Below are 15,226 nucleotides of genomic sequence, written 5' to 3'. Positions count from 1 at the left end.
GCAACATCGCAATAATATAATGTTATATAGATATCCCAGTAAAACTAGTCCTACCAAGCTAGAAGTGTTTAATCTTATTAATGAATCATTAGAATTACATGAAGTTACAATGGATGATTTAATAGCGATTATTCCAATAACTAAATCACAGTATCCAACAATTAAATTAATTATTAAAAATACTCAAATAAGAGATTACATATATTCGAGTTTTATAAAAATGAAACAGCAAAACCTATCGAACGTCTGGAAAGAAATTCAAATTTCACAGGACCTCATAAAAAGATCTAGATTAAGACGTAAACAATTAATTCCTTTTTTAAGCGAGTTAAGGAAAGCAGGTAAATATCCAAAACTCCGAGGTGATACTATACTGTTGGGCAATTATTCTTTGACGTATAGCTATGTGTTGGAGGGGCTGGTATACTTGGACTCTTTTACCCTGTATTTTACTTCTGAGAACTCTCCGCAATGACATTTGATCAAGTTAATCACTCCTATTCAAGCCTTACGTTTTGTTGAGTCTTAATTATTAAGTTCCTTGCTTGCTGCACATAATAATAATTGAAGGTTATATCGGATATATGAATTTAAGAATGAAAATAATAAAAGCATTATTTCAGTTTAAAAAAATAAATTATTTACATTAATGGCATTCAGTCAATATAGTTAAGCCAAAAATTTGTATTTCAATCCATTAAAATTTAAGAAATCAAATTACTATAAAAAAATTTCAAAAAAAATTTTAGAAAATAAAACTAATGAACCTTTAAAGTCTACGATTAAGAAATTTATGATGGTTCAACTGTGATTAATCAATGCAAATAGATTCTTCTAGATGGCTAGCTTTTTTTAACAGATTTACAGAAATTATGGTCCTTCTTATGCTGATATAAAAATTTCTTTCAACGAAAGTTTAGATATACTAATATCTACCGAAGAACTGGATATATCAATTCGTAAATTAAAAATGAAAACAGCTCCTGGAATGGATATAATTACCACTAAATTTATTAATTTCTTCTGCCAGCAGGTAGATAAGTTCTATTTGATCTTTACAACCATTTTTACATAACATTTATTATTTTCTTACTGAGTGTCCAAAGAAAGAAGAAGCGTAAAGTAAATTTAAATTAAAAGAGATTTTTGATTTAAATTAAGAAGAAAATTTCAGAATCAATCTAGAAAAAATTTCATTGTATAAGAAGTATAATATTCATTACTTTTTTGTTCATATTTTAAAGAGTTTGAAATATGATATGTAGATTGAATGATTAATATGTTATGTTTAGCAAATTTTATGTAACAAGATATTTAAAAAAATGTTTCAATAAGTATCAATTGTATTTTTTGTAATTCTCTTAAAGTTAACCCCCTGTAACAAGATCTTTCTTATTACAATAAAGTATTTGTAATTAATTAATTAATATTTTTTATTACACAAGTCATAAAATAAAACTTTAACTTAAAATCAATTTCATTGCTATTTACATATTTAGATAAAATATTCTCATTTTTTGGTAAATTGCACACACACAAATTTATTTTTTCCTTCAATAAACTTTAGAAAAAAAATATTAATTTCAGATCAAATAAATTTTCCTTAAGAAGTATTTCTATGAATAAATTCTACATAGTTCTATTTAATTACTTTTCCATCAAAGGCAAACTATTTACCTTTAATCCACAAACAGCCAAAAAATCTTCATTACATGGATTTCCAACAATTGAAAGAACCATAAAAGGAACAGGTGCTGAAGCTAATCTCTATAAATTCAATGATAAAATTTTATTTGATACATTGTTTATTTTTAAAAATCAATATACAGTAGAGCATCAATTATCCAAATATCGATCAATCAAAACGTCAATTAACCGAAAGCTTTCCAGTCAGCAAATTTAAATTTCCGCTAATTTTGTGGCCCTGCAATCTTCGGCTATGTCCTGGGCTACTTTGGTGGTATGTGTGTTTTAGCTGGCAGCACTGGTGCGACCATGAGAGGGTACTTAAGGATGTGCGAGGATTTGAACGAATTTCAACATGGGATAGGTTAATATATTTTTTGTACATTAATCAGTTATCTGAAAAATCAATTTTCTGAACAACCCCAGTCCCCAATTGATTCAGATAATTGATGCTCTACTGTAATTATTTATTCATTGTTTATAGAAGTTAAACACAACATAAAAAAATCATATATCAATAACTTATGTATATTAAAAATTATATTTTAAACAAATGAAATAAAATTTCTTATAATGAATTGCAAATAAATTTTTTACAATAAAAATGAATTACTTTCAATCAGTGCTTTTATTATGAAAGAATAAGTTAATAGCCCACTTTATCAGATAAAGTTTTGGATTATTTTAAGCATACTATAATTGATATATTTAAAATCACTAAAAACTGTAATGCCTTATGCCTTTACTGGTTCATCATCAACAAGTACAACTTTTCAAAATAAAAACAAACATCCTGTAAATATAAATAGTATAAAAATTGTACCCTTGTTCTAAACACAATATAAGTGACTAGATCACAAAATTCATTCAATCATTTAACAACAAAATTATAAACAAAAAAATGGTCATAATATAATAAAGCATAAAAGAATTTCTAAAAATATTGAAGTCTCCAAAGATCAGACTAACAATCAACATAGAATATAAATATATTTTGTATTACATTTTGCATATGACTATATTGCAAAATGTAATGAAATGTAATACTCAAAACTCAATATTTTCATTCTATACTCAATTAAACTACAGACATTAATTTTAAAAACGTTTTCCATTTATTGTTAAATATTGATGATAAAAAATATTCCCTAATCCAAGAATGCCATTTATGGTTGTTTATTTTTTTCCTTTAAAAATCAAGATGTGACACTAAGATATTACTGAAAAACATCTAGGAGAAATATCATCAAGCTTCGGAAAACAGTGATTGGATTGGATTGTTTGGTTTATTGGTGCAAGGGATGGAAAACCTAATAATACAAGTATTCCTTCTGCTAATGATACAAGTATTCTTTCTTTCATTTTGATATAGAAGGCAAAAGTGAAAAGCAAATAAATTCAAATAGAATAACAATAAATAAATAAGTAAACTGTTTTAATTCATACAAACTTAAGAGATAACTACAAGAACAAAGCAAAATACAAAAAGACAAAATCAGAAATAAAATTCCACAAAAAAATTTCTTGGACGTTGTTCTGAATTCCTGATAATCACAAAATAACCAATGCAATATCATATTAATTAATGAAACTAAATCTGAGGCAATATATCATAGAAGTAATATCAGAAAGAGCAATGGGAGAATATTTTACCTGCACTTCAGAAATTCAGAATATATTACACATAACCTAAAAGGTATCTATACTGATCAAAAGATGAGCACTTAAACTAGTTTGATTTTACTTAACAGCAATGGGTACGCTCATAAAGTCGAACGAGTTAAACGAGAATGACGTCATCGTTATCCTTATTTTGTTAGATTTTTTGAACGATTTGTTTATAACTAAATGGATGTTTCTAAAATTGAAGATATGAATGTTGCTAGTGCAGCCTTATCCGAAATATTTTTCTTAGATTGCTTCGGATGGACAGTTATTTCAATCATTTCACCTTTTAATTCACAATTTAAACACTCAAGTAGATTTAGAAACATCGATATCATTGGGCACCATTTTCTTAACAAAGTAAACTAACTCTTTTCTTCGTGAACTTCATTAGGGTTTTGTTTGAAACATCATCACCGCAGAGAATGCACACTGGGCAAGACTACTACTTTTTGAACGATTCATTACTAATGCATTTAACTTGTTTGACTTTATGAATGTACCCAATGATGTATTAAGGTTTTTACCTGTCTTATGCCAGCCAATTTTTTCTGCCCTTATATATATATATATATATATATCTTTAGGACAAAGAGTTCAAATTAAAAAAATCCTTTCTTTTTTTTGCCTAATAGCATGACACAGCTAAACACTTGTAATTTGAGACAATAAACATTCACTTAATACAACATTTACTTAGTGATTTTTGACCCAATCAGACATCTATAGTACATCCACCATACACTTCAATTCTCCTAATACACATTTACATTTGCTAGTGTCTAGCTTTGCTTTTGGTGAAGTATCTACAATACAGTCAAAATTAATTTCTTTCTTAAGATTAAATTCAATGTTCAACAAGGATAAACAATTTAGCCTTATGGTTTCCTTAGGTCTACTTGGACTAAGCTAAAATATCAAAACTATAAAGATTATATAATAAAATGACGACTGCCTCAGTTTCTTGATTTTTCCATTGTTGAACCAATGAAATCGAGATATTAGGTTGAGAAGTGATAATAAAGCATCATTGTCAGGCCTGAGAACTTAACAGATGTTTTGCTCCCAGGTGCAAAAGTTGACAGTTATGTATCAAGTTTATAGTTACGATATGACGTTAGGTGATAATGATGTAAACACATGGAAAGTCTGGATTCAGATCCTCACACTCTGTGTTATAAAGGAATCAGATCCTTTCAAGCATGTAGTTTTTCAATCGTTCAAGTAAAAAAGGAATTGTTTTGTTTTTAATACACCAATGTTGGCATTAATGTTTCATCAATAGTTTTTTTTAACACTGCACATTTCTGTATCTGTCACTTGCTGGATAAAGAGGATAAAAAGTATTGCAAATGTGCTTTTACAGATCACTGATATTAGAAGAAAATTGGCTAAGTTAACTAACTACAAGAATATCAATATATTATTGAATGCAGTGTGAGTGTGTGTGTATATATATATATATATAAAATATATGTATATTTAATTTTCCTAAATTCATTTAGTTTACTAAAACAATTATAACCATGTGCTTTTTTTTAACCATACTCATACCTCCCTTAAACGGTTTGTTTGTGGTATTCCTTCCTCATATAAATCAGGACATGTCATTTAAGAATACAAATAAAAATATATTTTGTATAAAATTATAAAATAAATTTAATAATATTAATATTCTCACTTAAATGTATAATTAATTATTTTTAAACAAAACATTAAAATAATGAAAACTTACTGTTAATGTTAGTTTTCTTTTACTAGAATCTGCTTGCTTCAATAAAGCAGATAATTGTAATAATGTGATCTGTAAAGTAAATAATTGAAACATTTAGTAAATAAAAAATATCACAAATTTCCTATTTTATTTATCTACTACTGTTTCATACATAATAATAATTTATTAACCACAATGATTTATTGCTGACAATAATACATGCAATAATAACAGAAAACTTCAAATACTTCCATTTTAAAAAAAATATTTTTATATATACACATGTAGTGGAGCATCAAAAATCCAAATTTTGTCTATTTAAAAGCAGATATTAATCCTTTCAATGGTAACTTCATTATTGATGTTCTTTCAGCTTCTGTTCTTTTGGTCTTGGATTGTTAATTTTCTAACATTCATTTGGTATTTGTAATTTTTTTTAATTTTGAAATTATAGTTAGTATATTTTTTGTTTAAATATGGTGATTTTGTAAATTACATTTTGAATCTTTAAGTATTCCTACATTCCACGTCAAAAATTGGCTTGAACAAAAAACACCTAAACTTAAATTACAGTGTATTTGAAGTTTATAGTATTTAAATGCTAATTTACATGTAAGTATATTTGAGAATCTGAATGGAGTCTAATTCCAATTAGTCTGCATTTGATGCTTCACTTTATTATAACTAACAAAATTATAGAAATAAATTGTAATAAAGTAAAAGATCATCATTTGTTATATTAAATTGCATACAATTTTGGTAGTCTTAATATTTTATAGCATAATTTGTCAAAGTGATATCAATAAAAATATTGTACAAGTTTTAACTTCAATTCATAACTTCATTTTAAAATATTATAAACATAGTTTAAAAAAGAAACTATTATTTTAAATCTCAGTGACATATTCAGAAATTCATTTTTTTCTTTTCATAAACTTTACTTTAATATTTAATAAGTAGAGATTATTAATGACATCATTTATGTGACTTGTTTGTTAATTTAATGACTTTTCCTACTTTTAGTAATTACTAAATTGTAATTACTAAAATTTTTATTAAGATTAAAAAGTAAGAAGACTTTTGTTTTTTTCAAAAATATATAGCGTGAAATCCAGTTTTCCCGTTCTGATCATTTAAAATTAATATCTTTCTATTCTATATCAAACTGATCTGTATAATTTTTATACTTCTGTTAAATATAAGTTATGTCAAATGACAAAAGGTACATTAATCATCATTAAAATAAACCAAACAAAGATAAGTTATAAGTAAATATTTCAGGAATATTTATTTTATATATCAAACTCAACTGCAACCCAATGATCAGAAAAATTAAGAGAAACTTGATTTTGTACTGACTTCTAAATAAAGACAAATGTGAGATATCATTGTGCTACAACACAAGATTAACATTTTGATATCAGCTTACAGAGGAATATGGTCATCTTCCATGAGACATCTGACTAATTCTACTAAAATATTATTTAAAACAATAAAATGTTGATGTTTCTCTAAGGGATGTGCACACTTGACCACATGTGCATGTTTCAGAACTTCATAAGTAATAATACAAATATTAAAAACATTATAATACTACCCATTGTAAGAAGTTGTTGAAAGAAAAGTTTCTTATATTTATTTACCTTTCCTTTTTCATGACTGACTGCTAAATGTTGTCGTTTTCCTTGAGGAGAAGCCAAGCAACACATTGCTATACGTCGAATCATATGTGCACTGATAAGTTGTTTAATAGTCTGACCTTGCTCACCAGAGTAACTCATACGTACGTTTTCAAAGGCTCCTTCTTGAGAACCTAATGTTGGAACCTAAATCATAAAATGATATTATATAAGTATCAGATAAATAAAAATACAAAATTTATAAAGAATCTGTTTCTTAAATAGATATAAAGTAGATATAATGAATGTAGATAACTATAGTGGAACCTCATAAGTTAACCACTTCCAAATTGTTTTTATCTCTTCAAAATGACCATTCTTACACAGTCCAGAATATAGCCCATAGAAATACACAGAGTTAAACTCTTTAGATGTTGATCACCTCTAAACTTATATTTTGACCAATCTCAACCTATTCGTGCCAAAGAAAACAATGTATAAGTTGAACAAATGCATACAGTTTTTCTGAAATTGAAACTGTCTTGCATATGAGTTTTAAAATCATAGTAAGAACTTGCTCTTAGCATTAGTATTGCAAAGAATTTGTTTAGAATTTTTCAATAAAATTTTATGACTATTGTATTTTATGATTTAAATTCTCTTATCTATTCTTTGTCTTTCAACTTTCTGGTTTTTTCCTGTTGGTTTGATGTCTAGGACTTAGAAGTTTCTAAAAGCTGGAATATTATAGTATATATATAGACCTATCTGAGAAAGAAAAAAAAGTCAGACTTTAAAGTTCATGTTTTTCATGATCTACAGTTACATTATTATTTATATAAGATCAGATGAAAGTACAAATGAAGCAACAACAACTGAAACAATAGTTATCTCAGAAGTTAATATAAAATATGTCTTTTTAACATTGAAACACTTTGATAACAATTCAGAACATTTTAAGGAATACAACAACTGCAGAAAATAAATTCAACGTTTGTTTTAAAAAAGAAAAAAAAAATAGAGCAGTGCTGAAGAAAGAATCAAACTGCTTACTATATTTTCTAGTTTCATAATATATCTTGAACAAATGTGAACTGTAAACATGTATAAATACTGTCAAAATACTGTACATATATTTGTATTCATATATATAATGTTTAAGTGTTTATCATCCCAATGTATCCCATTCTATAATGTTTTCAATATACATGTAATGACAGTGTTTTCTTATTAAAATGTTGTTGGTTGTATTATATTGCATAATGAGCTCCATTTCTATATGAAGACCACCTTTATATCTGACCAGTAGATATCAGTCCCTTCTGTGGTAAACAAATGGTAATTCCACTGTATATTTTTCTATACTTTCTAAAACAGATTATTGTAAAATATAATTTTTCAGTAATTTTTACTCTATTTTTTTTAAATTGAAAACATAGGCTTAAATTTATTCTTAATGCATAACCAATCAGACCAACTAATTCAAAATTATAATCTGTAATAAAATTATTAATAAATTATAAACATAAAATATGATCTAAGTGCTTCCTAATATTTATTTGTTCTTCTTATACATCATAATGTAGTTTCACATAAAAATAATTTAGGTAATATTTTCTTCTGTATTGCAATATACATGAAAAACAAATATAATAAAATATCATAATTCAAATTTAAACTTTAAAATAGAAACCATAACATGATTCTTAATGCCAGATGTAAACTATGGATTGTTAGAAAAAAAATCTAGCAATTCTATTTTCAACAATATTTTTCCCAAGTATTTCATAGAAGTTTTTATTTTTTTAACTCAGATGTAAGCTTAATAAAGCAAATGAATGAATTAAATGATGCAAAATTTCTGAAAAAGTAGTCTTTAATGCAGTATGTATGAGGAGATCAATATATACTGGAATTTTGAAATCATCAAGATACATTATAATAATAAATTAAATTAAAATATATACTAACAATATTGTTGAGGAGAGAAAAATAATATGTTAGTTGTTGTTGTTATTGACGGTACATTTTAAGTAGGAAAGGCCTCTACTAATTGTGGAAATTGTTTTTATTTCAAAACTCCTAAAAATACCTAATAATAAATTTGGAACCATGTAAAACTCAAACATGTAAAACATGTCTGATAATATATAATTAATTTTTTTTAAAATTCAGTATAAGATACTTACCATCAACTGATCAGTTTGTTCACAGGTCTTTTCTCTTGAATGTAATTCATTTAATGCATTTTGAGCTCTTACTGAACTTCCAATAGGAGAATTTCTTTGACATGAGTCAACAACTGCAGGCATTAAATATTGCAATAATTCCAAAACAGTGCCAGCTGTATTACTTGATGTCTTAAAAATAAAATGAAACATTATTAGCATGAAATTAAAATTATAAAGTAATAACTAGTGCAGACTTTTAGAAAAGTATATTCAATAACAATAGGAGGTGAGAAATCATTTATTATTTATTACTAGAAAATATATTTAATTTAATCCAATCATTTAATTTAAAATTTATAAATAATAACTATATTACTTTATTCTTGTATTACATGCAGTACTTGTATCTGTTTCTTCTGTATTCAAACAACAAATATTTTTATGGAAAATACATACAGTTGATCCCCTATAACACTGTTGATAATTCCGTTTTATATGAATTCCATGTTGTACGAGTCACTTAGATTTTACAAATACATGAGCCATTCACAGCCCGGCACATGTATTTGTAAAATCTAAGTGACTAGTACAACATGGAATTCATATAAAACCGAATTATCAACAGTGTTTTAGGGGGTCGACTGTATTTGAATTTACTATGCTGTAAGTTTATTAGTGACAACTGTTCTAATTATTTCTGTTGTTTGTTTACATTTATTGATAGTTTACAATAATAAACTGTTAAATATATTTTACTTTAGTCATCATAGAGAGTATAATTGAAGTACTTCAAGTATAATAATGAAAATTTACATGTTATTGCTATAGAATCAGTTTCATAATTATAACATTGTCCAAAAATTATGAATTTGGGATACAGTACAAGCAAAAAACTGATTTTTATAATAAAGTGATCAAGTATGAACAAAAACAAATTTAATTGTTAAAAACTCCATTTAACCTGTATTATTTTTTTAGAAAGATTAAAAATTAAACTATTGTCTATTTCATATTTTTAATGTCACTTTATGCAAATTCATTTTCAATAATTTATCCTTGATGCCTTTGTGTACAACAAAGTTTTCTTAATTTTGACAAGATTCCACACAAAACTGAGCTAAGTGAATTGAAATTGGCCAAATAAAGGCATATCTTAACTCTTTAAACACAAGATTGACCAAAATTGTATTAATCTTTTTGAGATGAAATCAGCCAAATGGAAAGTTGTTTGACTGGTTTTGCTATAAAAATTCCCTTTCTAGCCTGAGTGGTAAAAACCTTTTCATCTTCAGGTACAAAGACATTTTCAGTGTTTAAAGTGTTAAGGAAAAGCACAATCCTGCTCAATTATGCATAAGTTGGGTTGTTTATTGTACAATACAAAATTTTCTGAACAATCCTGATGAATATGTTAATGAGAGATGAACTGGATGCAACAAGAAGCTCAAATAACAAATTTTTCTCCTGATGATAATTAAAATCTTTTTCCATGAAAACCAAGAAGCAGGACAGTTTGCACACATTCTAAAATTATACTAAGCAAATCAGGATAGCACAGTTAGGAAAAGATTAGTCAACTTAGATTTATGAAATCTTATTTTAGGACTGCAGGCATTAAATATTGCAATAACTCCAAAACAGTGCCAGCTATTAAATCTATAAAGTATCCATAAACCATGTAATATAAATACTATATCAAGTATAACAATAATCTATTTTAGTTTATATGCATATAATAATTATGTACTACATGTTCATACATGATGATAAATGTTTGTTTTGTTTGTAAATGGCAATGTTTCCCTCCCAGGAGAACTTTCTATGGAAAACTGTCCTTATTTAGGTGTTTTAAACATGAAGAGATCCTGGAAAACTTCACATGGCCAACCCACTAGCAAGGTGTGAACCCACACAAACTACCAATGTTCAGTGATTTTATTCACTTTGCCACAGGTGGGCTATAGCTAACTTAAAATCAAAAAAAGCAATTATACTGTAGATGATGATACTTGCAGATTACCTACATTTAAATTATTGCATTATAGGTGATTTTAGCTAAATATTTTTATGATAACAATTTTTCTAATAGAGTAAAGTGTAAATTTTCATTATAGTTTTAGTTTATTTGTATAAAATGAAAAAGAAGAAAAATTTTTTATAATTAGTTACATAAAAGTACTTATTAATATAACAATTTTCCAACTTATGTGTTTGTGAAATATATTAAAATATGGAATGATATACAGTGGGTGATCGGTTAACGAACAGATCGGATAGCGAACACTTTCGTGAAAGATTTTTATGATCGAACAACGAACACATGATCAGATAACGAACACATGTTCAAATAACGAACACTTTACAGAACAAACATGAAAAGAAGCGACGGAAAATAACGAATACCAATTGATTTTCCTTTGTCTTCAGGTAACAATTCGAAACCTTTCGGAGATGTCAACATTGACGCTCAACCCGATACTGATCAGATAGTATAATATTCCTCTGAATTTTGAAACTTTCCCTTGTAATTCCAAATTTTTGTTTACCTTTCTGACAAATAATTTTTTATAGCATTCGTGAGATTGTCGGACAGGCACTTGTTAAGTTTTGCCTCGGGGTTTATTTACGAAAAATGAAAGTTTAACTGTCCCATCGGATATTCATTAACGTTTTAATACCAAATTTTGAATTTTATCTAGGCCTTGCATTTAAATAATTTTTTGTGGGCTAGTTGATTTCTGTTTTATGAATTTTTGTAAGTGCTTTTCTGAACTTTTTATTTAAAAAAGAAACTGATAATATTATGGAGCCTAAAAAAGAGGAGTGTCAAGAACTGTGCTCACTGTAGAAACCAAGTAAGAGATAATAACCAAGGTAGAAAGTGGGCACAAGATGTCTGATATTACTAGGCAGTACGGCTTGAACAGTAGATCTGCAGTAGGCACAATCTTAGCTATGAAAGATATATCAAGAAGTCTCAAACTGCTAATGGAGTAATAAAAATCACATCTGAGAAATAAAGAGCATTTTAGAGCTCATAATGGAACCTGAAACTGATCTGACGACAGAACTCCCAAGAACTCTCAAATGAAATATTCCAAGAAACTCAGCGAGATGTGTTTTCTTTTGAAAAAGAGGAAGGCGAAAGAGGACTAATGTCAACATCTGCTACTAAAGATCTTTTGAAGAAGTGGGAGGATGTCAGAACATGATCATCCAAGTGGCATCCAAACCAGAATAAGGTTAATGGGGTTGGGGATCTCTACAATTATAATACTATTAATTACTTCCGAAAAATCCTGAAGAAAAGAGAAAAGCAATTGACATTTAACAGATTCTTTAACCCTCACAAACAGAAAAACATGACTAATAAAAATGCAACACTGCATATATATGTATTTTTACTATTACATATAAATAAACATAGCAAAAAAGTATATATTTTTTAATTTTTGGAGTCTCCTGAATGAATTAATCAAATACCCATAAAAACCTATGGTAAATCAGTAATAGGTTAACGAACAATTCAGATAACGAACAAAGTCTTGGAATGGATTGATTATGTTCGTTAACCGATCACCCACAGTATTTCTAAAAATTAATGGAAAGTTAATTAAGATTGATTCTTGTGACGCTTCGGAAATGCAACCTGTACAAAAATCAATACAACTCTGCATAATAAATATCTAATGTGATAGTACAATAATTAACCAGTATAAATTATAGTAAATTAATATATGTCTGAGAGCAAAGATTACACTGAAATCCAGATATTATTATTGCTAATTTTGCTTGCCAGATATGCAAAAACTGTAGATTTCAACTTTGTTCCAAACCAATCTTTTCTTCCAGAACATTAGTAATTAGAAACAAATTTTGATTGTTTATATAAGACAATGGTATCATTGTTTATTTTCATGCCAAATATCAACATTAATTAATTAAAAAGTAGCAAAATAATCTGGCAATTTAGATTTATATATGATGATGATGACAAAGGGACAATAGTTAATATTTGTATCATCAGTTAGTGTGACAAGGTAACACAGTCTTTTTGTCAAGAAGAACTTAAGTGATTTAACATCCATTTTATATCTGAATTTAAATAAATAAAAGCTAAAATTTTTAAGCACATTCAAGCAGTTATTAAGATATAAAATTTTGTTACAATAAATTGAGATCCTATCTTATTATTTATTATAAATTTAAAAAAAACAGCTATAGAATCAGAAAGTGATTGATATAATCTAAATTTGCAAATTTACAGCAATCATTCTCATCTTTTTTTTCTGTAGTAATGCAATAAAACTTATGTTTAATATAATAAAATAGAACAATAAAGAAGTTTTTTAAAATTACAATCTGATATTAATAAATTTAAACTTACCAAATGACTGATTAATGATTCTCTGAATACCTAAAATAAAAAAAAGAATAAACATAATTAATAACTACTACACTTGTAACTTACACAATGTTAGGAAAGTTAATTTTCTTAAAAATTAATAATAAGGAGTTTAAAAATTTCAACAGAATTGAACAAATTACATTCTTTTTTTTTTTTTTGAAGATTTAAAATATCTCAGAATTGCATAGAAACTGAAGTGCTTGCATTTTGGATTTGTGGTTTTAATAATTATTTTTCTGGATATTGGTATCATGTTGAAGATATTTTTATTTTCTACACAACTTGATTAATTTAACTAATAAGTTATATTTTTGAGAATTTAGATTATAATTTATTATGACAAAACTTTTTAACTCAGAAACCAAACTAATAATAATTTGGCAAATCTTCACAATACATTAGTGATTCCTCATCACTAATTTATTGTTATTCAAAATGCATTTAGTCTAAAAATAAATTTGTTAATACAAGCACTGTATGCTAATTTGCTATAGTTCTAGACAAATGACATTTGGAATTGAAGATTTACCAAATTATTACTAATTTGGCTTACAAGTTAAAACAGCTAAATTAAATTTAATTTTATAAACAATATAAAAAAAACAAACTACAGGCCCCACACAAACACAGGCTTAGTGAACTTTCAGCAACTGCAAGTTAGTACTCACTTGGAGAACATCAATTTTATGGGGACCAAAGTACAAAATGCTATTTAAAGCTAAATTTAATCTAAGTATAAGAAAGTCTTGAATTCTGTAATACAGATGTCTGAAGTGTAGAAAAAAACTTGGATTCTCAGTAATATTGAAATCCACACACATATATTATATATATACTTCAAATGCATCTTATTTCAAATGTTAAAAAAATATTTGTTTTTATATAGACTACATGTATTTCAAATTTCAATTAAAATGGTAAAATGGCCAATAATATTTAAAAAAAAAATTTTTTTAATCTGAGGAAACTAAGTCCTCTTCCTTTCCATCACGTCCAATCACCAGGAACGAAAACTGTCTTTCTTTGCAAAGACAACCTTTCACATAATTTTTATTAAAAAAAAAAATACTGTCAGCCATTTTAATTTAAATTATGTATATATTTTTTAATTGATTTTGTGAAAACCTGAGGGCCCTGGGTCTAATTTATGAATTTTTATTAATAATGGTAAAATATCGACACAAAATATTACTTCATTTTTGTGAAAAACTAGTGTTTTAGACGTGGGAAAAACCAGATAACAGATGCTACTTCCTTTCACAGAAGAGAACATCCTCTGACTTTCCCTTATCTGGTTAAAAATCTCGCTCAGATGGGAAATGGTTACCCCTCATTCATCCCCCTTTCGTCTGTTCTCATGAAAGAGTTACTGGCCGATGATTGGTCGAAATTCAGGAGATATAAGGGAATTTAGTCCGAATTCGGGGAGTTCTTCGACAGATCCGAAGCGTCAAAACTCCACGCAGTTTTCCTCCTGATGACCAACGCCCTCAACGGAGTCCCATAGACTAAGTCCCGAGTCTACACGTAGAAGTGATACTTTTATATTTTGTGCACGTATTGATCTCCCATACGAAAGTAATATGAACTCTATCTACAAGGTGTCCCTTACCTACAGGGAAGAAGACGACGACAACTAAACAGGTCGTATGTTTTGGAATGATTTTGTGAGCTCTCTCTCTCGATCGCGCATTAGCATAGAGTAAGTCTTAGCCTATAGCTTGTCGCTTCCTTGTCGTTCATCGATTATTTGTATTCGTTTTGTTTTAGAATTATTAAATTTACTTTTGTTAAATATACTTAAATGTCTCTTCAATTGATTCCGGATCAGATCGCATACGCGTGTTAATCCGCGTATAATAAGATTGATTAACTGGTGTCGGGAACCTGACGAGCATCTGAACTTCGCCGTTCAGATCAATTTTGATACAACGCCTTCCTATAAAAAGATTAGAGAGCCGAT

The 15,226-nt window shown here is 27.3% G+C and overlaps 1 protein-coding gene across 1 annotated transcript in view; it reads right to left on the bottom strand.

The window, feature by feature from the left end:
• Window positions 1–15,226, bottom strand: part of LOC111625635 (E3 ubiquitin-protein ligase UBR4-like) — a gene marked incomplete at its 3' end in the record, with an annotated part of 184,449 nt that overhangs the window by 63,741 nt on the left and 105,482 nt on the right. The window contains exons 42-46 of the mRNA XM_023368838.1: window positions 13,243–13,272; window positions 8,874–9,044; window positions 6,709–6,891; window positions 5,087–5,155; window positions 1,678–1,767 (exon numbers count right to left, since the gene is read on the bottom strand). Of these exons, the coding sequence (XP_023224606.1) occupies window positions 1,678–1,767; window positions 5,087–5,155; window positions 6,709–6,891; window positions 8,874–9,044; window positions 13,243–13,272 (543 nt within the window). The remainder of the gene's footprint in view (window positions 1–1,677; window positions 1,768–5,086; window positions 5,156–6,708; window positions 6,892–8,873; window positions 9,045–13,242; window positions 13,273–15,226) is intronic.

This window comes from Centruroides sculpturatus, unplaced genomic scaffold, assembly GCF_000671375.1.
Source record: "Centruroides sculpturatus isolate CEXI.00-Female unplaced genomic scaffold, Cexi_2.0 scaffold356, whole genome shotgun sequence".
NCBI lineage: Eukaryota > Metazoa > Arthropoda > Arachnida > Scorpiones > Buthidae > Centruroides > Centruroides sculpturatus.
This window is presented reverse-complemented; position numbering and strand designations above follow the sequence as displayed.